At 44.1% G+C, this 27,994-nt stretch overlaps 1 protein-coding gene across 2 annotated transcripts; it reads left to right on the forward strand.

Annotated features, from left to right (window-relative positions):
- The first annotated feature begins 290 nt into the window (after positions 1-290).
- On the forward strand, positions 291-27,799 carry LOC138612839 (serine/threonine-protein phosphatase 2A 56 kDa regulatory subunit gamma isoform-like). Of its 2 annotated transcripts, XM_069686324.1 has the most exons (16): positions 291-356; positions 884-943; positions 4,232-4,394; positions 17,421-17,620; positions 21,295-21,405; positions 21,491-21,583; positions 21,661-21,791; positions 21,877-21,936; positions 23,271-23,379; positions 23,467-23,520; positions 23,924-24,094; positions 24,175-24,302; positions 24,415-24,516; positions 24,776-24,848; positions 24,986-25,102; positions 25,292-27,799. In XM_069686324.1, the coding sequence occupies exons 1-16, from the start codon at positions 330-332 to the stop codon at positions 25,421-25,423; spliced, it is 1,731 nt and encodes a 576-aa protein (XP_069542425.1). In that variant the 5' UTR covers positions 291-329; the 3' UTR covers positions 25,424-27,799. The 2 variants fall into 2 exon arrangements, with proteins under 2 accessions (XP_069542425.1, XP_069542416.1); XM_069686315.1 differs by lacking the exons at positions 291-356; positions 884-943; positions 4,232-4,394 and adding an exon at positions 11,878-11,996.
- Positions 27,800-27,994: the final 195 nt, after the last annotated feature.

A 27,994-nucleotide genomic window follows, 5' to 3' on the forward strand; every position in this document is an offset into this window, starting at 1 on the left:
TGAGTTATAAATTTACAAAGTAAGATTTAGATAGCCCAGAGAAAATAAGCGAAAAAGGAGTTGTTGGAATTATGGAATCTGAAATTGACAGATAACACTCTTTGCCTGCTGTGTCAGGTATTGTAATAGCCGACCTTTCACCAGCAGGGGGCTCCTACTACCTCGAAAACTCAGCGTGACAGCCTGCGACGTTGGAGTCAGCTGACATCGGGTAGCCAATCACAGGGCGAGGATGGGCTGAACCGCTTTGCGCTGTGGTGCCCTGAGAGTTGTCAAGGTTTTGGTTGTGGAGTATCCGAGAGGGGAGCAAGGGCGGCTACGGTTGTACAATGCCGAATAAATCAAAGAAAGATAAGGTGAGTTGGAGAATTTCAAATAGGTTATGGTGGATGGACTTTAACTTTGCATGAGGTGCAATTTAAGTGTTTTAATTAATAAACCGGCTTCATAAGAAGACATTTAGCAATCAGCGCGGTGTCCCATCACATTAACTGTTAACGGTAGCAGCAATCATCACCAGCTAGCCGCTATGCTGCATGTTAGCACTTGGTACGTTTTGCTGCCTTGTTAAAATAAAGCGCCCTCATCGAGAAGTGAGATAGGTTAGTAAACTTTGAACACGTATGCCTTTTCAGACAATTTGTGTGTAAATGATTGCACTTTGTATCTTTGTTTGTGCTGAAGCCGGGGTCGTGTAAAGTATCGGTAGCTAGCAGCAGACTGTGTTCAAACAGGAGTGTGAGACTGGGTGGGCAGGCATGCTATATTTAGATAGGATTTTTTGCATGGCGGTATTCATTGATAGACTGCTTACGTATGTTGTCAGCCTTTCCTATCTGGTTATGTGTTGTTGAATTATGTATTCAAACTTTTTTTATTTCAGGAGTCTCCCAAATCTGGCAAAGTGGGAAAGAGTGGAGGACAGGAGAACACAGAGCATGAGGTAGGCTCACCTGGACACTTTACTAGAAACTTCCAGGAAGACAGTAGGACTTAATCTAACACAAGCTCAAATGCCACTGATATCACATAGTCTCTGTTTATGACAATGAACTGGAATATTATTAACATAATACTACATCAAGCCACACCCCTGCATTATCAGTGCTGTGTGTATCCATTGCAGTGATTCAAGGGAAGGTCTATGACGCTCAGATCAGATACACAATTAAAACAGTAAAATATCAACAAGCAACTTTGAACTGAAACTGAGCCAAAATGCTACACACATTATTTTTCATATCTGATATAATTAATATAAAAACAGTATTATTGAGCTATACCATGTGACTCACAGTTTATAAATAGTACAGGGAGTGGCTGTGATATTAAAATATCTGTGCAAAATAATGCAATTCAGCCTCCTTTTTTCTAAGAGTTCATATTGTGTGATTTTTTTAAAGAAACAATCATGTGATGTTAATACATTTTTCGTATTATTTTAGGTTAAAGTGCACCTATAATTGTCTAAACCAGATACTGCTCTGATTTACACTTACCCAGTCTGTGATCCGTCCCAACACATCTGTTGTCATGCGGTGGATCATTCCAGCTCTTATGAATACAAAGATGTTTGTGAAGTTCTGTTGTATAGCAAGCAACTTTTTGATCTCTTGGTTGCAGCTGTTCAAACATTGTGGTATAAAAGTCATCAGGCTCTACTCAAACACTTATACTGAATGTGAGTCAACTTCCAACTGTGATTAAAATATCTTAATGTACCCGACTCATGATGTGTTGTTGCAGCTGTAATCAAGTGTATTGAGAAAGCAATTGCAGGTTGAGGCATTTGATGTGCCTGCCTGCAAAGCTACTATCTATATCAACGCGATGTGCTGCTTATGTGTGTGAGTTGTAGAGCGTTTCCCACAGCATTGACCGGACTGAGTCGCACCTGGATCGTAGTTGCCCTTCTCCTGACTCATGCTGCTGTTTGTTGAGAACCTGGTGCTAAATTCTTGTAGATGACACCAAGTTTGGAAGAGTTCACTGAGGTTTCTTCACTATTTGGGGTGTTTACGTGTCATGCTCGGCTTAAAAAATGCTTTAAATTAATAGGAATATACTTTTTAATACTGCTACGAAAAAAATACTGGCCTTTCTGCACGGCATGCCCTTCTTACTACTTTACTGCCCACCTATAATCCACTTTATTAATCCCCTTGGCTGAAATTAATATTTTTTCATTCAGGTGGTGTTTTTTCTAGGGATAGACCGATTATCGTGGGGGTGGGCAGTCGGCGCCGATATTTGTTATTTTGACGCATATCGGCAACAGCCTTTTTTTTAAAATTTTTTTTTAAATCTGACGGCCGATAAGAGTTCATTTCTTTGCAAATTTTATTTAACTTTGTTTTATTTACTTTATAAAACTTCAGGAAGTTATTTATTTATTTATTTATTTAAATTTTCAGTTAACTTTATAAGAGATGCTGCTGACCCTGGGAACTCCCGGCGTTTTTTGTTTGTTTGTTTAATAAACATATGCTTAAAGGCATTTAAACAAAGTTAAGTGTTGGAGTTTGTTTTATTCAAAATTTTGATGCCAATATTTTAACTTTTACTGTAAATGAATATCGGCTCCAAATATCGGTTATCGGCCTCCTTGACTACTAATAATCGGTATCGGTATCGGCCCTGAAAAAACCATATCGGTCTATCTCTAGTTTTTTCACATCCATTGTTTTTTTTCCTGTTGTTTAACATGCACACATGAAACTAGTCTGAAAGCTTTTAGCTGGTTATGAAACATACTGAATTAATACTGAGGCCTCTACATGACCTATGAGTGATACTTTTAAATGAGCCGGACACGCCCAACATATTCACCGTTGTCCCCAGAGGCTATATCGTCTCAGACGATAGCTTACCGGGGTTTTTGTCGTGCTCAAGGGCACCCCAGCAGTGCTCAGGAGGTAAACTGGTAGCTACCAATCCACATATGGTACTTACCGACCAGCTGTTTCGCTTCCTTGGATATGGTCACATCTGGAAAGGCCAGAGTAACCTTCAGCTAGCATTGCAAACTGTCAGAATTTGTGTTGGTCCTGTTTTAGCAGCATAAGCATCTGGTGTGAAGCATTACGTAACATTATTGTGCTGCTTTTGTTAACAGTATGAAGACACCCGTGGGACCAGGTGCAGAGTTTTGTTTTCAAACACTGCTCTCATGATTGTCCTCGACTCTAAGACTGTTTGCATGTGTACACACAAAGAACTGGATCCTTGTTCCTTCTCTCAGAAACGTCTAAATTCTTGACGTTTTATGGCTGTCATGACAGGTGGTCCTCCTCTTTCCCCGACATCCAATATTCATATTGTGAGGCCTGTTTACCACCTGTTCGTCTTTTATTAGTGCCTGTCCAGTTAAATGTTACATTAAAAATGCACGCTTGTCAGATATAAAGACGCTACCTGCTCCCTTCTGAATCGATTTCTGTTTCTCTAACCCTGCCTTCGAGCTGTCTCTTGCTGGGCGATGGCAAGCAGTAGCAGCAAACAGGATTGCTGTTTGTGTCAGCAGCCGTGTAGCAGATGTACTATTGCACCAGGCTTCGGTCAAATTGAAATCGCTGGGGCTGCAAGCTGTTGTTTCACCCCCGCCCTTCCTCTTTGTTCCATATACTTTGTAAGTGTTTAAAGCTGAAGGGAATGTTGTATAATATAAAGGAAGGCTTCAATTTCTGTCTTTGTAACATGCATATCAGTGAGATTCTTTAAAAGCATTGAATTAGAAAAGCATAGCTGACAGGACAGCTGTCTGCTAGCCCGGCTCCTTGTAGCGCTGCTCACTGTGGCGAGCTTGTGCTTGGTCTTAAATGAATATAATAATGCCCCTGTGACTCAGACGGACACAGCTCCACAGCTGCATCTAATGGAGTAAGCTGTGCGACATCAGGTGTGTGTTGATGAATGGATCCCAGCAGGCAGGTGGGACCAGCTGTGAGAAACCTGCTACATTCGTTTGAACCCGAATCAGGATTATACCCAGCCCCAGAAACCCCTCTGGGTCTTATGTGACACAGCTGAGACAGAAGCAGAGTGTTTTCTCTCCTCCCAGTTTAATGTACTGTACGCAGTGTTACCTTTAGTTATATAAAGCAAGGCTCTTGGACATTGGCGTCACACACGTAGTTTAATCAGATTTCTAAAGGCCTAATTTCACCCTGTGCACACATATGTTTGCTTTACCTCTGTGTCACTAATGTGGTTTTGTGTCTTGTCTCAACAGAGCTCTAACAGGAAGACGAGCAATAGTGTTCCTCCCACCACGCAGCTGCTAAAGGGGAAGCAGCCAGGTTCCCAGACACCTGTCAAAAAGGACAAGAGGCAGAGCTCCTCTCGCTTCAGCTTGAGCAACAACAGGGAGCTGCAGAAACTGCCAGCTTTCAAAGGTATTTACTGGCGCCGAGACAACAACCTGTCATCCAATCACACCATAAAGAATAATGAAGTTAAGACACTTTGAAATCTCGACTCAGAAATAACCCAGGAGCTAAAAATATGCAGGTATTTCTTCTCCTGAAGGTATGCTGGTTAAGGAATCTCTGTAATTTTGACACAGATAAGTGCAGGCCTCGCTGGCTTGCACACCTGCAGGTACGCACTCAGTTATTCACTCTTCTCTCTTTCCACACTGAAATATCCATGAACTATCCCCGCTGCATCACTCTCATTTTAATACCATGCTGAGCATGACATTACGCAATACAAGGAAACAAACAGAGGACGTACATGGCATGGACTTTGCGCTGGATTTAACCCAAGTGTCTATATTTAGTGGTAATCCAGAGATAAAGCTTTAATACCATGGTCCCTGTGTTTCAGGATGTTGCCAGTGACCAGCAATGTCTGGCAGCTAAACTCATATTCCCTCTGTGTTCCTCCCTGTGTGGAAGAGAAATGTGCAGGTTTCTGCAGATGCATGAGGACGTTTACTTAAAGCTCAGTGCAAGAGTAGCACCAGCTGGAAAAGAGAGGAGGGGGTGCTGCTGTAATCCCTCCATGCATGTTACTGTGTATGCATGAATGCATCAATACACTGAACAATGCTGCCCGCTGCCTTTTAGAAAACACTTATATAACCTTGTGTACAAAAAAAACAGCATTATGGGTTGCAAATCAGCATTTTTAAAGACACTGATTAGCATATAAAAGTGAAAATAAGACTGACAGCATGAGAGGCAGAGTTTAGTGTCTGCTGCAGAAATGAAGGCCTTAAAATCATTTTATTTACCGTAAAATCCGGAATATAGGTCGCACCGGAATTTAAGACGCAGTCTGTTTCTGGGGCTATTTATTAATAAAATGTACATACAAGTCATTTCAACACTATTTAAATGTATTTTCTTTAGAGATAGACCGATATGTTTTTTTCAGGGCCGATACCGATACGGATTTTTAGTAGTCAACGAGGCCGATAGCCGATATTTGAAGCCGATATTCATTTGCAGTAAAAGTGAAAATGTTGGCTTCAAAATTTTGAATAATACAAACTCCAACACTTAACTTTAAGCATATGCATCAGAGCCAAAAAATCTCTTATCGGCCTTCAGATTTAAAAAAAAAAAAAAAAAAGGCCGATGCCGATATGCGTCAAAATGCCGAATATCGGCGCCGATAATCGGTCTATCCCTTATTTTCTTTCATTTAATCATTATTTTCTTTACACATACTACCATCTGTTTTTGCCATGTTGAGTTTGCAATCTAGCTAGCGGCGCTGTAGCTAGCGGTAGCTGGCAGCCTACGTTGACACTGATTGTTGCGAGGGTGGCGGCTGCGATGGCGATCATGACGGTGTTGGTGACGAAGCGCTAGAAACAACCAAGGTAGTTTTCCTGGCTTAAAACAGCGAGGTAATCAGCACTGCGGCGTAATGTAAATAGGAGACGTTTTAGCGTAGGTTTAGCTAGATGATAGCGCCATCGCCTGATTAAAATACTGTCACACAATAACATACCTCTCTCTGCATTTGATACTGGTATACTGGTCGCACCAGTATGTAGGACGCAGCCCACTTTGTAGATGTAAAAAAATTTATTTAAAACGAGTGATTCTGTAAGTCTGATTACCCTACTTGCTCTACAACACTAGAGCAGAGTCCACATTCCTCTAGGAGAATTTGCAAATGTTTCTCCTCTCTTTGGAACGCTCGGCCAACTGGAGAAGTGGGGTTACTATCTGTGACTAAATGCAGCAGCAGCTGTTGTTATTGTGCGCCATGTAAGATTAGAATTAATGGTCACACACAGGAGCTGTAATGTACCTCTGAATTGATCGCTGTGACCCTTGCAAAGCAGCAGGAAAGCAGTAAACATAACTTTATTTCTGATAACGGCTGCCCCCTTCTCACACCCCAACAAAAGCTCTGATTACATTCTGCACAGCATTATCCCACCGAGGGCCCAGAAGTTGTTATCACTCGATCCTGTCCAAACACGCTCCTCGCTCGGCCTGTTTTTACTCCAGGCATGCTCGCCACCTCCTGATGGAAACACATGTCCGAGAGCCGCTCCTCCTGCAGAGCCACAAGGTTGAAGTGAGACCGAAACCCCCCTTGAGCAGAAGCAGGCCTTTCCCACGGACTGCCTGTCCACATTTTAACTGTGCAGGCATTTGCATTGGCAGCGCTGTCATTTAAACGCTTCCAGTTGAAGACCTGATATGGCGAGCTTGTTTTATAACGCTCCGCCAAAGTAAAAAAAGAATCAGTGTTTTGGAAGGATGTTTGCAGGAGATCTGCGTGATTGAAGCTTGTATACAGAAGATTAATCCCTACAGAGGCCTGTTTATTTTACTGTGGTCCGTTTCAAGTGTGAACGTTCTTGCCAAAAAGCAAAGAACAACAGTTGTTGCCTCTGTATGTGTTCTCTTTTAGAGCAGGAGCTGTCCTGCCACGGAGCGTCTGTCCCCTAGAGTCTGTCGCCATCTGCTGGTTAAACTACCAAAAATCTGAGTTACTCCTTTATGAGTGGACATTAGTCAGCTGTTTTACATCTTAGTAAGGATAAGGATTAGTGTTTTAATGTTGTTCTTGGATTGCAGGTTCTCTTTTTAATTTCAAAGTTGTTTCGCACGTAGGAGGATGAGTCTCTGTCTCATAACAGGATGATAGGTGACAGGATTATGACATACTTCCTGCACTCCCCTTCAGCTGTGACCTGTTCCAGACTCTTATCTCTTTAAAGGGCGAGTGAGAGATTAAACTATAGTGTCTGCCGTGGTTTCTTCAGAGGGTTACTAAAGGAAAGCCTGCGTTGCATCAGTTACTACAGGTGTTACGTCACTTTCTATAGAAACAGAGTGTCTGTAAAAGTGTTTGCTCAGACGGTGAGTGTACTATAGTGTTTACTTAGCTTGTACGACCAGTAAGTCTACGCAACACATAAGTAGAGTCAAACCCCCTGGGACAAAAATGCGTAATATTACCGCCATGCTACTTACAAAGTCATTTTTTTTGCTGTCTGGCCGGGTACAAAAGTTTGAAGTGGCACTGCTGCTCTTGGTTGGCAGACACTCAAAACAGGATAAGGCAAGTCTCAGGGAAGGGTTTCCTCTGTGACCCCGGCAGGTGGTGGAGGAAGAGACTCCCACACCTCATGAGAGAGATTTCCCTTGTCAAACATGCTAAGAAAGCAAAAACAGAAACATAACTCACTCGCTGTGATAACGCTGTTGAAGCTGTGAGTATGGTTCGGAGTGACTCTGCTCTTATAGGAGTTATTTCAAAGTTTGTGCCCACCCGAGCTAATTGTTTTTTACTATATATTTGTCAGATATATATCATATAGTAGATGCCTACTAGACCTTTTTTTAACGCCCAGCTGGTGCGCTCCGCTGAGGTTTAACTGTGTGCCAAACTATCTTCAGAGGTCTCCTCTCCTCGCCAGGATACTTTATTCTAGGGATGCACGATATTGGATTTTTTGCCGATATCCGATATGCCGATATTTTACACTCATTTAGCCGATTACCGATACCGATATTTTTTTCCCGCACACCTAATTGCAGAGATCATCAGCTCTCTTCTGTATTGGAATTAGTGTACAGTATAATGGTGATACTCTTATCACATTTGTTACAACGGTTGGGGTGACGGGTCTTGAGATGGTTAATCAAGTTTGTAGTGTTGAAAGACTTTGCCTTGGCTCCTCCTCGCATCACCGAAGCTGAGCAGTCATTGCAAACAGCAGTTTTGCGATCTATTTCGGACACTCTGAAAAACTTCCACACCACGGACATGTTGGCTTCTAACTCCCTCATGCTGCAGGTAGACACACGTGACGTCATCACGCTGCACCGCGCAGGTCTTCTTCGCGCCGGGGACATTGCGCCGAGGTCGGGCATTTAATCAAGTATGCAGCAGCCCATTATTTTATCGGTTAATTATATTGGCGGATATCGGCGTGTTGGCCGATGTCCGATAGTTCATTTTTAAGCCAATATCGGCCGATAACGTACCGATAATATCGTGCATCGCTACTTTATTCAATTAAATAAGTAAAAATTATGGTGACTAACTACCAAGAAATTAGTCAGCTTAAATATTCAATTTAAGGCCAACAGCTGGCCCTTAAGGGAAACCCTGAACTCAGTCTTGTAGGTAAACATGGATGAAGGCTGATGTAGGAGTTTGGTGTGGCCCTGAACATATTGAACAGCCTGTCTAACTAAACTAAAATAATGTGAGTTGGGTACAGCTCAACGCAGCAGCTAAATGAACATGACTTGACTTATTAGAATGAGTCGCATCCTATAAATCTCAGAGAAATCCGATAAATGAGAATGGATCTCAGATGCTGATAGAGCCGTGTTTCTGTCATTGGAAGCTGCTTAAGGGGAAAATTAAATCCAACTACTGTTTAAAAAGCCTCGGCTGTGATTGGTCCATCCCTCCATCTGAGCTGTTAGTGCTTCTAACAGAGGAGACTGACGCTGAAGATCAGCAGACCTGTAAATGAAGCACTCGGCTGTGTGTTCGCTGCTGTCAGTGATGGATGTAAAGAATGTTCTCTATAACACAAGCGAGCTCACTCTCCATCTCTACCATGACGGGACCCATGATGCCTCACAAGTTCACCCTCTCTGCACGGCTGGGAATAGCACAGACACACTGAACAGCTCAAGGCTGATGGATGCATGTGCCAAAGGAGCGTTCTGGGAGTATTTGTAACAAGTGGGTGTGTTTGGCGTCGTCTGAGTCAGAACAACAGATGTACTGATGGGAGATGGCCCCATGACTAGCCAACAGAGTGATAAGAAAGAGCCCTTTATATGCTCAGACTAGACCCTGCTGATGAAATACCCCACTATTGTATATATTAGCACCAGCCAGACTTGATGCTAGAGTTCTGTCTAACTGTTGAATTTTGTGACTAGATCGTTGTACTCAAAATATATTTATTCCCATTTTTGTATTACAGTGAAGGTGTCTGACATTGCTGAACAAACATGCAGGTGCTTCTTAAAGGAGCAGTTCACCCCTGGACTGTCAGTCAAAGCCGGTGTTCTCTGTAATCGATAGAAGCAATAATATCTGAAATTGGCGCCATAGCTGTGGAGAAAGTTGTAGAAACAGCTCGTTGTTTCGCCTACTCTACATTCCTACAACTCCCAGCGTGCATTGCACCCCTCCCTCTGAAAGGAACGGCCCAGCGAGAGACGCTGGAGTGAAATACTACCGTTGCGCTGCAGGCAATGGCTCAGAGCGGTATAGAATCCGAAATACGATGAGAATATACCAGTTGATCGTCTAACGAATCTTCAGGTCTGCAGTCTACATTTCAAACCTGACGATTTCGAACGAGACATGCCATCGGAGGCAGCCGTCCTAGATTGAGGAAGTGTAGTTTAGCAAGCTCAACATCATAGCATGATAGGACTAAGGTTGAAAATCGGTGAACTGGCCCTTTAAGAGTAGTCTAACTAGCAAAAAATTAGCACATGCTCAAATGACAAATCAGGCGAGATGAAATCAGCTGTAATGTGTGAGAAATAATGTTCCGTTTTATTTTGCACTCAGCAGTTTGGGAGCGAATCGCAGGGTAACTCATGATACGACAAACATCATGACACAGCGATTCTGCGATAATTGATATATTGCAAGACGATCATAAAATGATACATCATAGATATAGATAGATATCTTATTAACTTCTTTGGCCAATTGATTTCTGTTCTGGTACCTTTATTCATGTGATGAACGCCAACGTGAGGAGTCGTGAAGTAGTGACGCGGTGAGTCAAAATCGCAGGGTAATCTGTTCAGAGCGCAGTATATTTGTCGTATAAAATATCGATATTTAGCACCAGCCTATGGGTAATTGTCTTGCACGAGTCAGGACGACGATATATTGCCATGTCAATATTTTGTCCCACTCGTACTCTGCAGTCAAATCTACTGTAACATTTGGGCAGCAGAGCTCAGCAGGAGAAAAGGAGCTGCACGAGCCAACAACAGAAATCAGGTCCTCTAACAAAACGTGACATCCCCACTTGACCCACCGCGACACCTCTAAAGCAAACGTTGCAGCTGTGACACGCTGTTTTGTTTTGTTTTGTGTTGAACCACTTCTGCTGCTTTTAAAAACCCGTTTTTGTGCTCACAAACTGTTGACACAGTGTCTCTTTGACCTGAAAACACAGTGCTTTGATTGTGAAACTGGAAAAATCCCCCAACTGTGTTATATAAAAGCTTTTTTTATCGAGACCTAAAGTTACATCTGCTAAACAGGAGAAACATTTAAAGCACCAGATCATGATTTGTAAAAAGAAAAGATGGTTAAAAATGACACTATCTGTGCGTAATAAGGTATACGCTTAATTTGTCCTTGATTATTACACTGGAACAGTTAAGAGATAAATAAGCAAACATATTATGGTGACAATAACGAGTATTACATAATGTACTTTCTCACCGGCTGTTATGGAAAGCCCCTCATATAATGAGTGAAAGTGCAGCAAATGTTTTCCTGCATTTGCATGCTACTTATTAAGAGATGCAAATGGTGTTTGCTAGTGTGACTTTAGTGCGTGTGCCTCTCTGCAGACGCTTTGCCCTTTTCCTGCACGGCCTCACAGAGCACCGTTCTGTCCCCGGCGCTGCTGAGACAGACACAGCGCTGCCTCTCTACATATGCACATCCTGTGCTGCTCACATTGAGACTTCCTGCCTTCCTGTTCCTCTGTCACATACACCTGGGCTCAGGCTGTGGTCCCGAAGAGCCATCTGTCACGCAGATACACACATAAAGAGGGCTTTTAGCTAACACGGTGTCTTGTGCTGTGCAGAGCTAATGGTTTACGTCTGCTGTTGCTGTTCTATCTCGCAGCTATAGTGCAAAGAATCACGTCTGGACTCGCTCTGTGGCGTGCCTGCTTCGGGCGTGTGGTTCACGTGTGTCACTTTTAGAGGACTTGAGTCTTCTAATTTGTGTCAGCTGTGGTTTTGAGGGTTGTTTTTATGTGTTAGGCTTGTGCATGAAAAACGAGCGGTGCTGCATTCCCTCTCCTTTGATTTATGGCAGCCATAAGAATGTGTATTTTCCTGTCTTTGTAAAACAAAGCAGGATAAATTGAAGAAGTAGTTTGTGCTTTAAAACTCTTGACAGATGTGCCTGCTCTCGCTCCAATCACAGCAACACTCCCGCCCCCTTCCCCCCCCCTCGGCCCACCAGCCAATCCCTTCCCTCATGTTTATTTATTCCGACAGCCCCAGCCCATGTGATCGCAGCCAGCCAACCGCGCGGCTGCACTCGGCTATGACATCACTAACTAGCTGGTTCCCTCCAGCAGCAGGGGAGCTTCATTTTCTGCTCCGAGTGTTCGTGCTAAAATGGAGGCTGGCTCCTCGCCTTAGCCCGGGCTGCCCTCTCCTCCCCTGTCTCCTGCCTCCGCTCTCTCATGTTGGCATGTACTAGAGCTGCCAGCGGGATGGTTCTGGATGCGCCGAGCTCTAACGGGCCTTTCCAGCCTGTGGCCCTCATGCATTTTAGAGGTGAGAACAGGAGCTTTCGCCTGCTCTGCTGCTCTGTGTTTGTGTGTTTCAAGGGGAGATGGGCAGGAATGTTGTTGCCACTTAGCAACTGAAGCTACTTTAGGATTCTGCAGAAGGAAACAACAGCGTCGGGCGACTTTCTTTAAAGTTGCTGCGAGAGAGAGAGAGAGAGGCGTTCTCCTCTTTGTGTCGGTGGACGGAGTATTTTTAGAAAAGGAAGCGGGGGTTTGTGTTTGTATGTCAATGAGGAAGGGTTCTGCCAAGACGTTGCATAGCTAAGCTCGAGTCAGAGAGGGAGAGAGGGAGAGAGAGTGGTACTTTTCAGTCTCCCATCCCCCCATCAAGACTGCTGATGTCATAGGAAGCGAGGTCAAAGCTTGTTGTCAGTGTGTGCATCTGTATTGTATTGTGTGTATGAATTTGGTGTCAGCTGAGATGAAATGAGCCGCTTGCAGCTGCACTAGTTACCCTCTAACCGCACGAGCTGAAAGCTGCAACCTGCAGCGAGTGCTGAGCATGGGAACAGAAAGTCGCTCTGTATGAGGATACGAGCGCTTCTCATTAAGTGTTGCACGTTCAAAGCTAATGTTTGTGCATGTATTACTTCCTCCTGCAGACACAGATAAGGCAGTATACCTGGAACATTCAGCATATTATTGCTGGTGTTGGTTTTAAGTACAGAAGTTGGAGCCTCATGGTAGCGCCTGTCCTTGTCTTATGTCTGCATTGAAACAGCTGTTCCTGCCCCTGTTGCCAGTTTATTAATCACCTATCAATTATAAATCACCAGCAGGAGGGTTTTCCTGCGCGCACATCCGGAGCCTTCAGATGAGTAAAGGTTATTTGCCCATCCGTGCAGAGAGGCCCGTGTGTGAAGTCGGCAGTTTCACAGCACGTCTCTTAATATTTTAGGCCGCCTCAGAAACCCTAGTGCTGTTGTGTAACGGGAGCTGGAAGACCTCATTGGCACTCAGGCGCTGATGAGACAGCGCTCATTGGTGCGTCTATGTTTTATCTTGTTACAGGTGATGCTGAATTAGACTTTAAATCCCTTCTTACACGTTCAGATGGTCAAAACTTTCAGTTAAATTCGACACATGCTGCAGGCGCCGCGTCCGCCGGAGAGGGAGCAGGGGAACAGTAGAGTAATGGACACAGAAGGTTTGCCCCAGAAGTGTCATGTTGCCTTGTAGCAGGAGCTTCACAGGAGCTCCTTTTAAAAGCATGATGTTGAAACAAAACATCCCCATCAGGTCTCTCCGGGGACGTCGCAGCCGCAGCTCAGGGGTGAAGCAAACTGCCAGCCGTTTGTCCTCTGATACGCTCCATTAGATCCTGTTTGTGGCCTGTAGTGTACACAGAGAGAACGATGTTGCTGCAGAGCTACAGATAGACTTGTCACTGAGTCTGAATATAGACACGAAATGTTTTGTAATCACTTGGCTTGACTCCCTGTTGTTAGGTACTGTACTGCACAAGCGAGCCCTAAAGGCACACGCTCAGAGGACAAGTTGTTCGACTTCTCGTCCTCAGGAATCCGAACATTTTTATTGAGTATTTTTTTAGGATTATTAAATGGCATTTTCAGGTAACACACAGGAAGCTTCATCTCATGTTATGCACTGAATACCTGCAGAGCCACGGTGACTCAGAAACGTGGAGGTGTAGGGAGAGTCCTTGTTGGTGCTGTCAGTCCAAGGCTCAAGTTGGAGCCTGTGTGGGAGTGTGCACAACCTCCTTTCTGCAGTCGGCCCTGAGCATCTCTTAGAAGTGACTTGTAATTACATTTTGTGAACTCTGACGGTCGTACCTGTGCCCCGACAGAAAGCCTGTAACTTATCATAATATCGGCTGTGTTGTCATTACACATACAGCTGCTTACATGTCACCTGCACGAGTACATCTGCTTTAAGTGGTTTGAAAAGATGGCTTCATGTTGTTTGCTGACAGAGAGATGATGCGAAAGAATGACACAGAATGACACCTGAAAAGAAGCCTTCTGAAAGTCTTATCAGTGTGAGGATTTTCTGTAGAAGTCTGTTTGCGTCAATGATGCGTCTGTTTCCTGTTATGAAAACGTACCCATACCAAATTGGGAAATAGTCTTGTAAACGGTATGACATCCACAAGCTCATAGGGTGGGACAAAATACTGGTAAGGCAATATATTGTCTTGCAATAGAATTATGGATCGGCTGGCGCCACATATTGATATCTTAATTTACAAACGTACTACTTCATAATCCTGGCAGTGGTGCTTGGGACATGAATGAGGGTAACGTGAATGGAAACTGGTTGAAGAAGTGAATCAGATATCGTGATTTATCATTAAATGATTGTCTTGCAATGTATCAATTATCGCTGAATCGCTGTATCGTGATATATCGTTATTGTGGGTTGCGTATCGTATCGTGACTTATCCCAGTACAGATTACTGTTGTTGTTGTTTTTGTTATCTTACGTTGTTTAAATGTTATTTGAACTTTGTCTTGTTTGTTTGAGGTTGAATAATAAGAATATATTTCTAGTTTTGCAGAACTTCCTTTTGACAATTTACAACATTGAAAAAGTTTTATTTTAAATATATTTCTGCGCTAATTCCACTTTGTTTAGTCTTCTTGCTTATGACCGCTGGGGTCAGCCCGACACACGCGTCTCTATGTGACTGACTGACTGAGTGACGGTTCTTTCACAGCCATAGAGAGAGAGAGTTGTGACATCGCAATGGTGGATCATGGAGCATATTGGACATCCACTGACGTGACTCTCTGTCTGTATGGCTCTGGATACTTCGTCTGCTGTCCTCACCTGCGTCCGCAGCGCACCTGCTTCCAAACACGTTGTGATCGGCCTCATAAAGACAGTCACAGTCAGCCACATACTAGGTTTTGACCTAGTCTTGTTTTAACATAATAACACAAAATGGTTCTTAACAGTGTTGTATAAAGTGTTGACTGGTTGCTGTTGGGTATTCTCCAATTGGCCTGGAGCACGTTGTCCATGGTCCGTGCAGCTGACACGTCTCGACTGCAGCTGATTGGATTAGCAAATCAGCAGCATATGATTCCAGTGTAAGGACAGCAGCAGTCTGCATGCAATTTAGATTAGCAGTGGTCAGCCCCTGGTCTAAAGTCCTGTCTGTGCCTGTGGTCACAATGATGACATGAAGTGCTCATGCAGACTGTTAATGGGAGACCAAACTGACTCATAAATCACAGGCTGTGACAAGCAGGTAAATGCTCCCATGTAGGAAGGTTGAACTGGATTACATGTTTTTTAAGTCTCAGGACGTATGTTGGATTTAATGCCTCAAAAGACTCAAAAGCTGCATCACAACAGATTATGTATTTACCGTATTGGCCCAAATATAAGACGACCCTGATTGTAAGATCACCCCCCTTTTCAAGACTAATTTTTTAAAAGACTTTTTAAAGACCAAATTTGTTTTTGTGAAGAAAACAATTTTATTTTACCTTTTTAAATAAAATCATGTTTCTGTATTTTTTTAGATTAAATTATCATTTGAATTGAATAAAATGCCTTTCAAATAGGGATGCACGATGTTATCGGCACGTCATCGGTATCGGCCGATGTTGGCTTAAAAAGGCCAACGCCGATATCCGCCGATATAATTAACCGATAAAATAATGGGCTGCTGCATACTTGATTAAATGCCCGACCTCGGCGCGATGTCCCCGGCGCGAAGAAGACCTGCGTGGCGCAGCGTGATGACGTCACGTGTGTCTACCTGCAGCATGAGAGAGTTAGAAGCCAAAATGTCCGTGGTGTGGAAGTTTTTCAAAGTGTCCGAAATAGAAAGCAAAACTGCTATTTGCAATGACTGCTCAGCTTCGGTGATGCGAGGAGGAGCCAAGGCAAAGTCTTTCAACACTACAAACTTGACTAACCATCTCAAGACCCGTCACCCCGACCGTTGTAATGTGATAAGAGTATCACCATTATACTGTACGCTAATTCCAATACAGAAGAGAGTTGATGATCTCTGCAGTTAGGTGTGTGGGTAAAAAATATCGGTATCGGTAATCGGCTAAATGAGTTGTAAAATATCGGCATATCGGATATCGGCAAAAAATCTAATATCGTGCATCCCTACTTTCAAATGATAATTACCCATTAAGGTGAGGTCTGTCTGTAGAGCAGTCCTGAAACAGCTGGATGACAGCTCTGGTAACGGGCAGACCTTCGTTCCGTTTTTCAGTAACAGCTGGCCTCAGTCATGTGCGGTTCACTTGCTTTAAAGAAGAAGGGCGCTGTCTGCTGTTGCAAGAGTACATTGGCCTTTAAAAGTCCAGACCCCGAATATAAGACGATCACACTTTTTCAGATGTATGTCACAGGACAAAAAGCGTCTTATTTTCGGACCAATGTTATGAAGTGAAACAGATCAGTCACACACATAGCTGTTTTCTAATCACTGCTCAGTTACATGTAGTCTGAGAATGGCTCTTTTAGTTGTTTTTAAAGCCACACTTGGCCTTAAGCACCTTATGTGTCTGACACATTTTCTGCTTACAAGTTGGGAAAGCCCTCCAGGTCCTCCGGGAGCCGACTTGTAACGCTTCCAAAGTGCAGAACCAAACTCCTCGCTGATTCTGTATTTAGCGCGTGAGCTCTGAGCTTCTGGCACTGCCACAGAGGAGTGTACACAGGGTTGTTTGAAAGTCTTGATATATTTTAAGATAAGCCCAAAACATTATTAAAACTCCCTTTTTGTGTTTCATAAAATGTTTATCCGACTGCTCGGCAAATTGCACATTATGTTGAGTAAGAGCGTCGTGCCTAATTGGTGCCAATCACTGATTAATTGGAAGCAGCTGCTGTTGCGGTGATAATGCGCTCACGCTGGCGCAGAATAAAGGCCGGCTCATCGGCGGCGAGCGCGGCACCTACAAATACGTGTGATGATTTCTAAATTGCACGTTAATGATTTCACACAGACAGGTGTGGCTCAGTGATCCCGGAGGCAGACTCGGAGCTCTGCATCATTTATGCAGAGGCTCTGACACTGTCAGCCAAAGGTTAAATTATTGATTCATGAAGTCTTTAAATTAAGTCTCTCACTTGTCACCACATGAACTCCACAGCAGCAAATTACAGCCGTACTCAACCTGAATAATGTGGAGGGTTTAGTGCAAATTAACACTGACTGCGAGGTAGATGATAGGAGGCACTGATTAACATGGTTACAAACAAAGCTTCTTAAGCACACAGGTGGAGTCTGCACAGGTGCAACACAGATTTACTAACTGCCTTTGAATTGTGAGGAAAATGTGTGTTATTTCTGTACATATGAAACCCACTCTATTATACTTAATATTTAATGTAACGCCATGTTTTTCTTCAGACACGATGATGTCATGGCACACCTGTTGACGTAACCCTCCTTCATTTTTCTGTCTCGCAGATGTTCCCCTCGCAGAGCAGGAGAAGCTGTTCATCCAGAAACTGCGGCAGTGCTGCGTCCTCTTCGATTTCGTGTCCGACCCTCTGAGCGACCTGAAATGGAAGGAGGTGAAGCGGGCGGCGCTGAGCGAGATGGTGGAGTACATCACCCACAACAGGAACGTCATCACAGAGCCCATCTACCCGGAGGTGGTTCACGTGGTCAGTATTCACGCAGGGTGAAACATGGACAACAAACAAAGTGACAATCATTTGTATTGTTTCAAAATCCAGCTACAAACAGCTGTAGTCAGGTGCAGAGGAAACCCCAAGATATCACAAGGCCGAGGATTGAAACATGGCAGGGCAGTTTATTCCAACTATTTACTCGTGTAAGTGCTTAAAAAAGTAAGATGTGGATGTTATTAAACATTGCAGCACCTTGTAATTAAAATATAGTTTAATGCAACAATTATACAGAGTACAAAAGAGATTTACTAGTCATTAGGATTAGCAATAGTCTGTTACGTCATCATGCTGTGCGGGGACATAACATCGTTTTCCGGAGCTCAGTTTGCTGAGGGGTGAGCCATCTGGCATCTGTACTATCTCTGCTGAGAGTTGCGCCTGCAAAACAGCAACCGGGAAGCAACAGGTGAACAAAACATAGCAAAACGGCGGCGTCCAATGCAACACCATCGTATCCTAAAACTTGTAAAGTCTGGAAGCATTTCCCCCTCAGCGCTGCAAAGAAAAGGACCGCCTGTAAGATCTGTAAAGCAGACCTTGCTTATCGCGGGAGCACGTCGGTAATGTGCGAGCATTTGAAGAGAAGGCATGTTGGACGGATGTGTTAGTTAGCACATGTTTAAAAGAAACTCCAAATACATTTAAGAGCTGATAGTTAAATAAGAGCTGAGTCATTGTGCAATTCATTATCAGACTAGTCGCTTGGTACTTGGAGTTTGCTTGTTCTCCCCATGCATGCGTGGGTTCTCTCCGGCTTCCTCCAACAGTCCAAAGACATGCTTGTAAGGTGAATTGGTGACTCTAAATTGCCCAAATGTGGGTGTGATTGCGGAAGGTTGTCTGTCTCTATGTGTCAGCCCTGTGACCCTATGACAGCTGGGAAAGGCCCCCCGCAACCCTGAACAGGTTAAGCGGTATACATAATGGATGGATGCTATTCATCCCTGTTTCCTACTTAATTAATTGACAGCCATAATAAAGGACTGGTACCCTGCAGCTAGTGCAGGCCTGTTTTCTGTAATCAGCTCTATTATTAAGCTCTATAATCCTTATCTGGACTCGGATGAGCGTAGCAGCACAGTAGGCATGTCACACTGTATGGATTTACTTTAATGGTCTATAAAGTAATAAGAGACGTTCTTGTGAATAAGCCTCGGCTGTATGTGACTTGTGATCCCGAGGAGGCAGCTGACTGTTTTAACCTCTGTGAAAGGATCTGCTGTTTGTCACAAAGACGCATCATTTATGTTTCGTGTGCGTTTTATTTCTGTACCATGGGAAGCGAACGTACTGTGGTTTTTATTGCCAGCGATACTTTTAGTACCTGTTCAGTCTTTCGTTGTCGGTTCCTCTCTGAGTCACAGGGAACTCGCACGAGTTACGTAACAAGCAGCAACTGACCTCCGATTGAACCCAGAGATCTGTGCCACTTAAACGAAACTTCCCTTTAATCGTTAAAACCAAATATTCTGTTTCCTTTAACAGCTCATGTAGTTTTCAGTGTTGATTCAGTTCAGCATGCTGTCACTGAGCTCCTACTGTACATTCATCAGCGACGTGTTCCTCTGAGGTTGTTGCCTGGACGCGTTCACGTTGCCGGGTTTGCTTTCCCGAGCCACATTACAAAGCCTTTGATGTGAATCAAAGGCCTGACTCGATAAACTGCGGATGAACAAGGTGCAAATTTCCCCTCGTCCTCCTCGTCGTGGCCGTATTTGATCAGTGCAGCAGAAAATGCAACCGAGCTGCCAAATCAGCATGAAAATAAACTCTTCTTCCTTGCAGCCCCTCTCCCCTGCCCCCTTAAAGACAAAGACGCTTTGAAGTCCGCCGACGCCTTTCATCATCAAAGTCTGGAGATCGACACGACAAACTCCTCTATAAGCATAAAGAGCGTATTCTTATGTTAAGGCCGTACTTATCATTTTCTCGTTCATTCAGGGCATGTTTGAGGAGACAACAGTGGCTTTTAGATTCACCCTCTGGGGGGAAATAAGGAATGGTTTGTGCTAAGAATATAAACATGATGGTGCAGGAGGGAATTTTGACCTTTGGTTGGCTGCAGTCAGGAGGGAGTTTGTCGTGTGCAGTCTGGACAGCGAGAGTAGGAGAGGAGGGAAAGAGATGGATGCATCCCAGTTTGATGAATGGTACTGCCACTGAAACAGAATGCTGACCGACACGAGAGGGAGTATTCAGTATGATACGTTTCTCATGTAACATTTTGAAGACAAGTTATGAAGATGGATTCGTTTAATGGTAACTTAATATGACAAACAGTCTTTCCATTGACATGTCCCTCAGTTTGGGGCAATGAGTGGAGCACTGGAAATCATTTAAGGGAACGTTTTTAGTGGAAAGCTCAGATGTTTCTCAGACGCTACACAAGTGTTTGTTTTACCAGGTATTTTTACTGCGTTTGCTGTAATATTCAAGAGGTTGTGACGTGTGATAAGTTACAGATTGCCATAAACCTTGTTTGCTTTTCAAACACTGTGGACAACTGTTTTGTGGGTTTCTGGTACATTTTTTCAGCTGTCAACAGTTGTCCATCTGAAGTTTTTCCATCAGTTTTTCCATCAGTGTTGCTTGTATTCATATTTAAGTGAAGAATTAATAAACCCATTCACACACACATTTATACACTTACAATCTCTATTCACAGATTCTACATAAAAATGTAGAATCTGTTGGCTTGTGACCAGGTTTTAATACAGGAAGTGTCCAAGGAATATTGACCAATCACGTGTCAGCAGGCGGAACGTAATCTGCCGTAATGACATCCCGGCTCCCATCGGCGTGATCTGATGATGATTAACCTTCTTATTGATCTCTATAAACAGACATCTGCATGCTAACAGCTAACAATCTGTGTAAAAATTCAACTTGAGATGAATTCCCTTGACGCTGTGTCACGAAAGCCACTCAGCGTTTAGAATTCCCAGCTTCCTTGAATGCACCAGAAATGATCGATCCGACCTCCGTTCAACAAACAAGCATTTTAAAAGTAGTTTTCTTCTCCTCTTGAAGACGGACCTGACATAGCTTCATTTTGACTTAATAATAATGTTGTCATTTCGTCAAACTTAAGACCCGTTAATTTCAAGTAAACTGTTTCTTTTTCGGGTTCATACCGCTGAAGTGAGCCAGAGTGCAGCCTCTGTGTAACTTACAGTTTACAGTGAAACTGAGACTCACCAGAAACAGATGAACGGGTGCTCCTCTGGGGGATTTAATGAACAAAGAAATGATGGTGTTCGTTTTGCTGGCATATCTGTTAGTTGCTAACTGGACTGTAAACAATGCAGCACATGGAGAAGGACGTCTTCACTGTAAGTCGTTTAGCGCTAAACGCTGGCTACACCGGAATGCCCGAAATGTGTGCCATTGCTCCCAGAGGCTGTATCATCGTCAGATGATAGCCGATGGGTTCCCAGATTAATTTGCTTATGACTGTGCCATGCAAGGCTAATCAATATCAAATACACACACAAAGTAACTCTTATATTTCTAGCGCAGTGGAGAAATCAGGATTTGATATCCTGCACTTTAACAATGCAGCTCTCTCATTGATTTGTGTGTCAGCAGCTTGAAAGTGGATTTTCAGCGTCTTGTTGAATTGACCGACCTCTCTGTCTTTTCCCCAGTTTTCTGTGAATATGTTTCGGACGTTGCCGCCATCATCGAACCCCACGGGTGCCGAGTTTGACCCGGAGGAGGACGAGCCCACGCTAGAGGCTGCGTGGCCACATCTACAGGTGCACGGCAGACACACACGCTCCCTGTAGAACAAACCCACTCAGCTGTGTGTACGTCTTTTAACCTCTTCTCTTCTGTCCGCAGCTCGTCTATGAATTCTTCCTCCGGTTCTTAGAGTCGCCCGACTTTCAACCAAACATAGCCAAAAAGTATATTGACCAGAAGTTTGTAATGCAGGTGAGCACATGAAGACGCTCGATTGTCTCTATCTTTGTTTGTCGTGTCTCATGAACCCTTTTGTTTTCTGTGCTCAGCTCTTAGACCTGTTCGACAGTGAAGACCCCAGGGAAAGAGATTTTTTAAAGACCACTCTTCACCGCATCTACGGAAAGTTCCTGGGCCTGCGAGCGTACATTAGGAAACAGATTAATAACATATTTTATAGGTGAGTGAGCTGAGCTGTGTTTGTGACGAATGCCTGTTTTATAACATGTACCAGCGTGATGTCTCACTGCGTCTGTGTTTTCCAGGTTCATTTATGAGACTGAACATCATAATGGAATAGCAGAATTACTGGAAATATTAGGCAGGTAAGATGTTTTTGCAAGGTGCGCCGTTAAAATGTTCCTGGTGTTGATGGTTCAGGGTCCAGTTTTGTTTGTGGTTCATTTTTAATAATGTAGTAAATGATTAAATGGGCATGCTGGGATTGATACAAAGTAGGGCTGCACGATTTAGGAAATCAGCGTCTCTGACACCGTCAGCGTGAAAAAGTAGGGAAAAAAGGTGACGTTTTTTTTTATGAATAAATAAATAAAGACTCGTGGGCTCCAATTGTGTTACTTTTACAGTATGTCATCAAACGTTTCTAATGTTTGTTTAATCAGCGTGACCAGCCCGGTGACTGTAACTTTGTAAAATGAATGCTCAGTCTCCGTCTTCTACTTCCCGTCGACGCACACAACCTCACGACTTGTCCTATGACGGTAAACACAGCCGCTCCGCTAACAGCAATACACACACTCAAAATGTCCTCGCGTAACTTAGGCCGTGTCCACACGGAGACGGGTTTAGGAGTAAACGCCAAAGTTTTTTTGTCGTATGGTCGTTTCGTCCACGCGGAACCGGCGTTTCAGGAGCCCGTATACGCTAATTTTTGAAACCGCCTGCCAGAGTGGATAAATCCCTAAACGCCACCCCCGGGCGTTTCCGTGTGTACAGCCTATACGGATCTTTCTTGAATCGCGCCGCCTCCGTACGTCGCGCATGCGCTAACCCCACCACCATCGTCTTCTGCTTGTGTTTCTTCTTTGTTGTTACACTTATACGCATGCTCTATTTCTTCTTCTCCGGTTTGTTGTATTTGTGTGGCTGCGTTACATCGCCACCCACAGGCCGGTTGTATATATTACAGCGTTTCAGCGGTTTTGTGGGGACGCAAACATTTCCTGAGACGGCGGCGTGTTTACGGAAAAATTTTTCAAAACGAAGTCGGCTCCGTCTCCGTGTGGACGTGGCCTAAAAGCCAGACTCAACCATCCCACCGACGTGATGTGTGACAGCAGCAGCGTCGTCGCGTGGTTGTTTACAGTTTACAGACAGGTGACACACAGACTGCTGCACAGCAGTTCACTCTGTGCTCTGATGAAGAGCTGCACTAATGTGACATCAGACTTTTTTTGTAGATTAGCGATGGAAAACGAGAAAATGGCGAGTAATCCTTTTGACTGAGCAACATTAAAGTAGCAGCTTGACGTGTTTTAATTAACTTGCCTCAGTATCACACGTCCTGCGATGCAATTGCAATGCTGAAACGCTTCATCGTGCAGCCCGAGTATTGATACAGATTGCCTTTATACGATCTCTTACTACTTTCATTTAGTTCAACTCGAGCACTAATTTTTGACCTCCTTCCTCCTTCCAGCATAATCAATGGGTTTGCATTACCGTTGAAAGAAGAGCACAAGATATTCCTGCTGAAAGTTCTGCTGCCTTTACACAAAGTCAAGTCTCTTAGTGTTTACCACCCACAGGTAACCTCTCTGTCTGTCTCTAAAAACACTTATCACGTTGTTACGGTGCTGCAGGTTTGCTTTAACATGTTGTTTGTCTCTCTTTAGCTGGCGTACTGTGTGGTACAGTTCTTAGAAAAGGATAGCACCCTCACTGAGCCGGTAAGATATAATGCATTAATGTTGTTATGTTGTTAAAGCTGTTGATGGAATTATCCTTTAATATCCTGTCTGCTCCAGATTAGCTAATGGTCCTAATAAAGAGCAGGGGAATTGTATTGTAGTAATTGAGAGAAAATAAAACAGGTTGGAGAATAGGCTGTAGACTATTTTGTTGCTTAGCCTTTGGGATTTTAGTTCAGATGATAAGAAAACAGACATCAATCTCTTATGCCTAATACAACCTTATACAGACAAGCTACACACACACAGCCCTCTCTGCTTAAACTCTCTCAACATGTGTGAAACCTTTAAATGCTCCCTCCTGTCGTCTCATCAACACATTATGTTTTTGCACAAATCAGCTGTCTTCTCCTTTAATAAGCCCGTTGTCCTTTGTGCACAGACGGTGATGGCTTTGCTAAAGTACTGGCCAAAGACCCACAGTCCAAAAGAGGTGATGTTCCTCAACGAGCTGGAGGAGATCCTGGACGTCATCGAGCCGTCAGAGTTCGTCAAAGTCATGGAGCCGCTCTTCAGACAGCTGGCCAAGTGTGTCTCCAGCCCTCACTTCCAGGTCAGACACTCGCACCGCTTTACGTCCAATTAGATCTAGTGTGCTTTTAATATGTGTGTAATAATCTATTGTGCTGTTAGGTGGCAGAGCGAGCTCTGTACTACTGGAACAACGAGTACATCATGAGCCTGATCAGCGACAACGCCGCCAAAATCCTGCCCATCATGTTCCCCGCGCTCTACCGCAACTCCAAGACCCACTGGAACAAGTGAGCCACTGCACCGACTTTCCCCTTCGAGCCTATGTCTGTTATCTGTCTCGTTATGACTCTCTATGATGCAAAAGACATAAATCAAGTGATTTAAAATGTTTGTCTGCAGGACGATCCACGGGTTGATCTACAACGCTCTGAAACTGTTCATGGAGATGAACCAGAAGCTGTTCGACGACTGCACCCAACAGTTCAGGGCCGAGAAGAGCAAGTAGGTCACAAGCTTGATGTTACATCTGAGTTTCCAGTGCAGATACAGAGTTCTTCTTCTTATTACACGGTTATAAACGTCATCGAAAACAACACTTTTAGTAATGGAAAACCTGACTAAGCTTGTCAGCATCACATGAAAGTTAACTGAACTCCTGAAATGCTTCAAACGTAACAGATTACTGACATCAGTAGATATTATTAGTATGTTTTTCCTTTTGATGTGTCTCATGATTCACTCTGGTTGTTTGGTGTCTCAGAGAGAAAGCCAAATGGAAAGAGAGAGAAGAGGCATGGCTGAAGATTGAGAACCTTGCAAAGTCAAACCCACAGGTGAGCGGAGAGTTTTATCTAGTGATGAATGAACACCGCAGCGACACTGCTGCTTCTCTGATTACATAAACATCCAGGGCAGTGAGAGTGCAAAGTACACTTTTAACCAGTCCTCCTCTGCTCCTCTCCCTGCACAGTTTCTGATGTACATCGACTCAGTCGGCCCAGACGGTCCGATAGACATGGAGACAGACGGGCCGCTGCTGGAGGATGTCAACCTGCTTAAGAAGGCCATGGAGGAGGAAGCCACACAGGTGAGGACAGAAGTGTCCGTGTATAGTGCAGTGTAGCAAGCAGTGTAGCAAGGTCTACTTCCAGTGAGGCAGAAAAGCTCAAGTTGAAACCTTGAAGCTTGACCGCACTGGGCTTTTAAATACTTGGGTGGCACTTATCCTTGTCATGCAAAATGTAGCTTACTATGTCCACTGTCTCCACGTGTCCAGATCCAAAAAGATCAGCGCCGGGAGCGCCCGTTAATGCGGAGGAAATCCGAACTCCCCAAAGACATCTGCACTGTCACGGCGTTGGAGCTGCACAGGCGAGCCGAGGAGATGCTGACGCACGACGGCCACTAAGAGACCCCCCCCCAGATCCACCATAAACCAGCAGCATCCACAGAGGAACCACAGGTCCACAGAGGCCCCGCACAACGACACAACTCTGGTATCTCAGTCCAGCACAAACACAGACCTGAACTGTCCCGCCTCTCCACCTGACACGGAAAAATGTCTAAAAAAAAACGCACATCGGGACACGATGTGCTGGACGGTCCCGCACGACCACGACACGCACCGCGCCCTGAACGTCATCCGAGACACTGTAGTGTCATCATCTCTGCTCATCTCTCCTCCCTCGTTTCTCTGGTTTCCTGTTCTCTACACTTGTTGTGTTTTTCGGGTTGCTGTGCTGCCCCCTTCTGGTCATTTCTCTCAGGTGTTCTGTTCTGTATGAGTGTGTGTGTGTGTGTGTGTGTGTGTGTGTGTGTGTCTCTTCTTGCCTCTTCTTTATAGATGTCAGGTGCTTGTACAAATAATATGAGCCCCCACCTGTCCGCTCCACAGAGGACTTAAAAAAACAAGTTTCTATATGTTTAATATCAGCTTTTTTCTCGTGACATTTTTTCCTACATGGTTTATTAGGAGCTCTCGTCAGAGCGAAACACCTTTTATCTGTGGCTCTGTTTGTCTCTGGTCGTGTTCCCATTAGCGGTAAAGATTTATTGATCATCCATAAATCAGGACGGGGTTGAAAGTGTTATCAAACAGCGCTGGCAGATCTTTGAAGCCTAGTTTGGTGCCAAATTCTCTCATTAGTTCAGTTAAATAGTCCCTTTTGATTGTGTAAGTCCGCACAGGTCGCAGTGTGTGTCTGCAGCCTGATCAATGCTGAGCTGGTTTGTTATGATCCATCAGATCGCTCATTGGGACGAGTCCAGCCTGTTACATGAGCCATGAGTGGGATTTATTTTTGGTTGTCTGCCCCCGTCCAGCCCTGGTAGGAGTGTGTTAAACATGCTAATTAGCAGTCATTGATGTGAGGCTGTCGAGAGGTCAGAGAGATGCAGTCGCTCGTCTGGGATTCCCACAGTGTTGCTGAGAGAAGCCGAACAGGGGGGCGCAAAAACCGATCGCTTTTTTTTCTACTCTTCTCAAGCAAGACCCTTTTATTTATAAGACACGTGTTGGAGATCAGACTGCTCGTCACGTGAGGTGTGTTCGCTTTGAAGAGGTCAAACATGAGCCTTTCTTTTCACAGTGCCTTTTATAGTCTAAGGGGAAAAAAATTGCTCAACCGAGAATCGAGTAGCAGCGTGAGCGAGAAAACGCCAGATCACTGACAAACATTGGTTTCCGACAACGTGCGTTCCGCGTCGACGCTACAAAGTCTAATTTGTCGTAAGCTAGAGAGGAGAGAAGCAGAGCGGTCGCCCCAAACCGCTCCAGCAAATGAAGCACTTCCTGATAAAACTTGAAAGAAAATAGAAACACAACTGAAAAAAAAAGTAAAGAATTGAAATCCGTGATGCTGTCCGTCGTGGCGTGTGGGGTCACCTCCCGTGGGTGCCTGTCGATAAGAGCTAGCCTCCGCAGGAGAGGAAATCGCCTCCCTTTCTGTGCCCCCGCTGTCCCATTCCACTTCACATTTGTGACATCGTTTGACCCCCCCCCCTCTGCCCCCGACCTGCACTCCCTGTTTCGGGCTCGTTATTCGGACATCTGCTCGATCTGCTTCTGGATGCTTGCGAGTTCTTTTCGTTGTGGTTTTTATTCTTCCTTTGCCTGCAGAACCTCTTGTCAGTGTTTCAACTGAATGTGCAAACTGTAAATAATACTGCTGTCACGTTGATCTGTTTTTTTTTTCCATGTTTGTCTTGAAGAACAACATTCAGCGAAGGATTTTACAAACACCTCAAAAAGGGATTCTCGGTCCTCTTCTCGTGTCCCCTCGTTGACTGCTGTCCTTCTTGAAATGGCTTTAATATCGGCTTCTTTGGAGCTCTCTCCATTCGACATAAGCTTTGTTTTCTTTGTAAAAAAAAAACAGTCTTTTAGTATCAGCTCGTGCTAAAAGGCTTCATCTAATATTGTACATATAATGTACTTAAATTTTATGTTATAACTATTATTAAATGGTAGATTTCATATTTTGTACAAACTCCTCAGTGTACAGAATACAGAGGTTATTAGCAGCTGCAGACGGTTGGTATGTGGCACAGACTCCGACACGTGACGTTTTCCATTTAGAGACCGTTTAAAAGTTTGGATAGTTTTTTATCGATTTGTAATCCGCCATCTTTTCCGTTTTTTGTTTTGTTTCCACCTCCAGACATGTGTTGAGATTCTACATACATGAGCTTTTTATGTGTGCTTTTATCCAAATCTCCAGTGGTGTACATCTATCTATATACAGCAAATAAAGAGAACATGTGAGTTTTATATTTTCATCCTAAAAAAAAACAACAACCTGACCTGTGCGTCGTCATTTGTCACATTCGAGCTGTCTTTCTGTCCTTGCAGCGCTCCTGATGAGATTAGCGTCAGGTTAGCATCAGAGGAGAGGAGAGGAGGACGAGGAGGAGGAGGAGCAGAGGAGGAGCAGAGGTGATCATTTAGCACTTGCGCTCTGGAAAAGCTGAGGTGTGTTCA

The sequence above is a fragment of the Semicossyphus pulcher genome, unplaced genomic scaffold, assembly GCF_022749685.1.
Source record: "Semicossyphus pulcher isolate SPU_LCO1_2020_fin unplaced genomic scaffold, fSemPul1.0.p SCAF_11, whole genome shotgun sequence".
NCBI lineage: Eukaryota > Metazoa > Chordata > Actinopteri > Labriformes > Labridae > Semicossyphus > Semicossyphus pulcher.

Excerpts from the sequence above, each read along its gene's own strand:
- LOC138612839 (XM_069686324.1), top strand. The coding sequence starts at position 330 with ATGCCGAATAAATCAAAGAAAGATAAG. Across the intron at positions 944-4,231 it reads AGGAGAACACAGAGCATGAG|AGCTCTAACAGGAAGACGAG; the intron begins GTAGGCTCACCT and ends TTGTCTCAACAG. Across the intron at positions 24,303-24,414 it reads TCCAAGACCCACTGGAACAA|GACGATCCACGGGTTGATCT; the intron begins GTGAGCCACTGC and ends GTTTGTCTGCAG.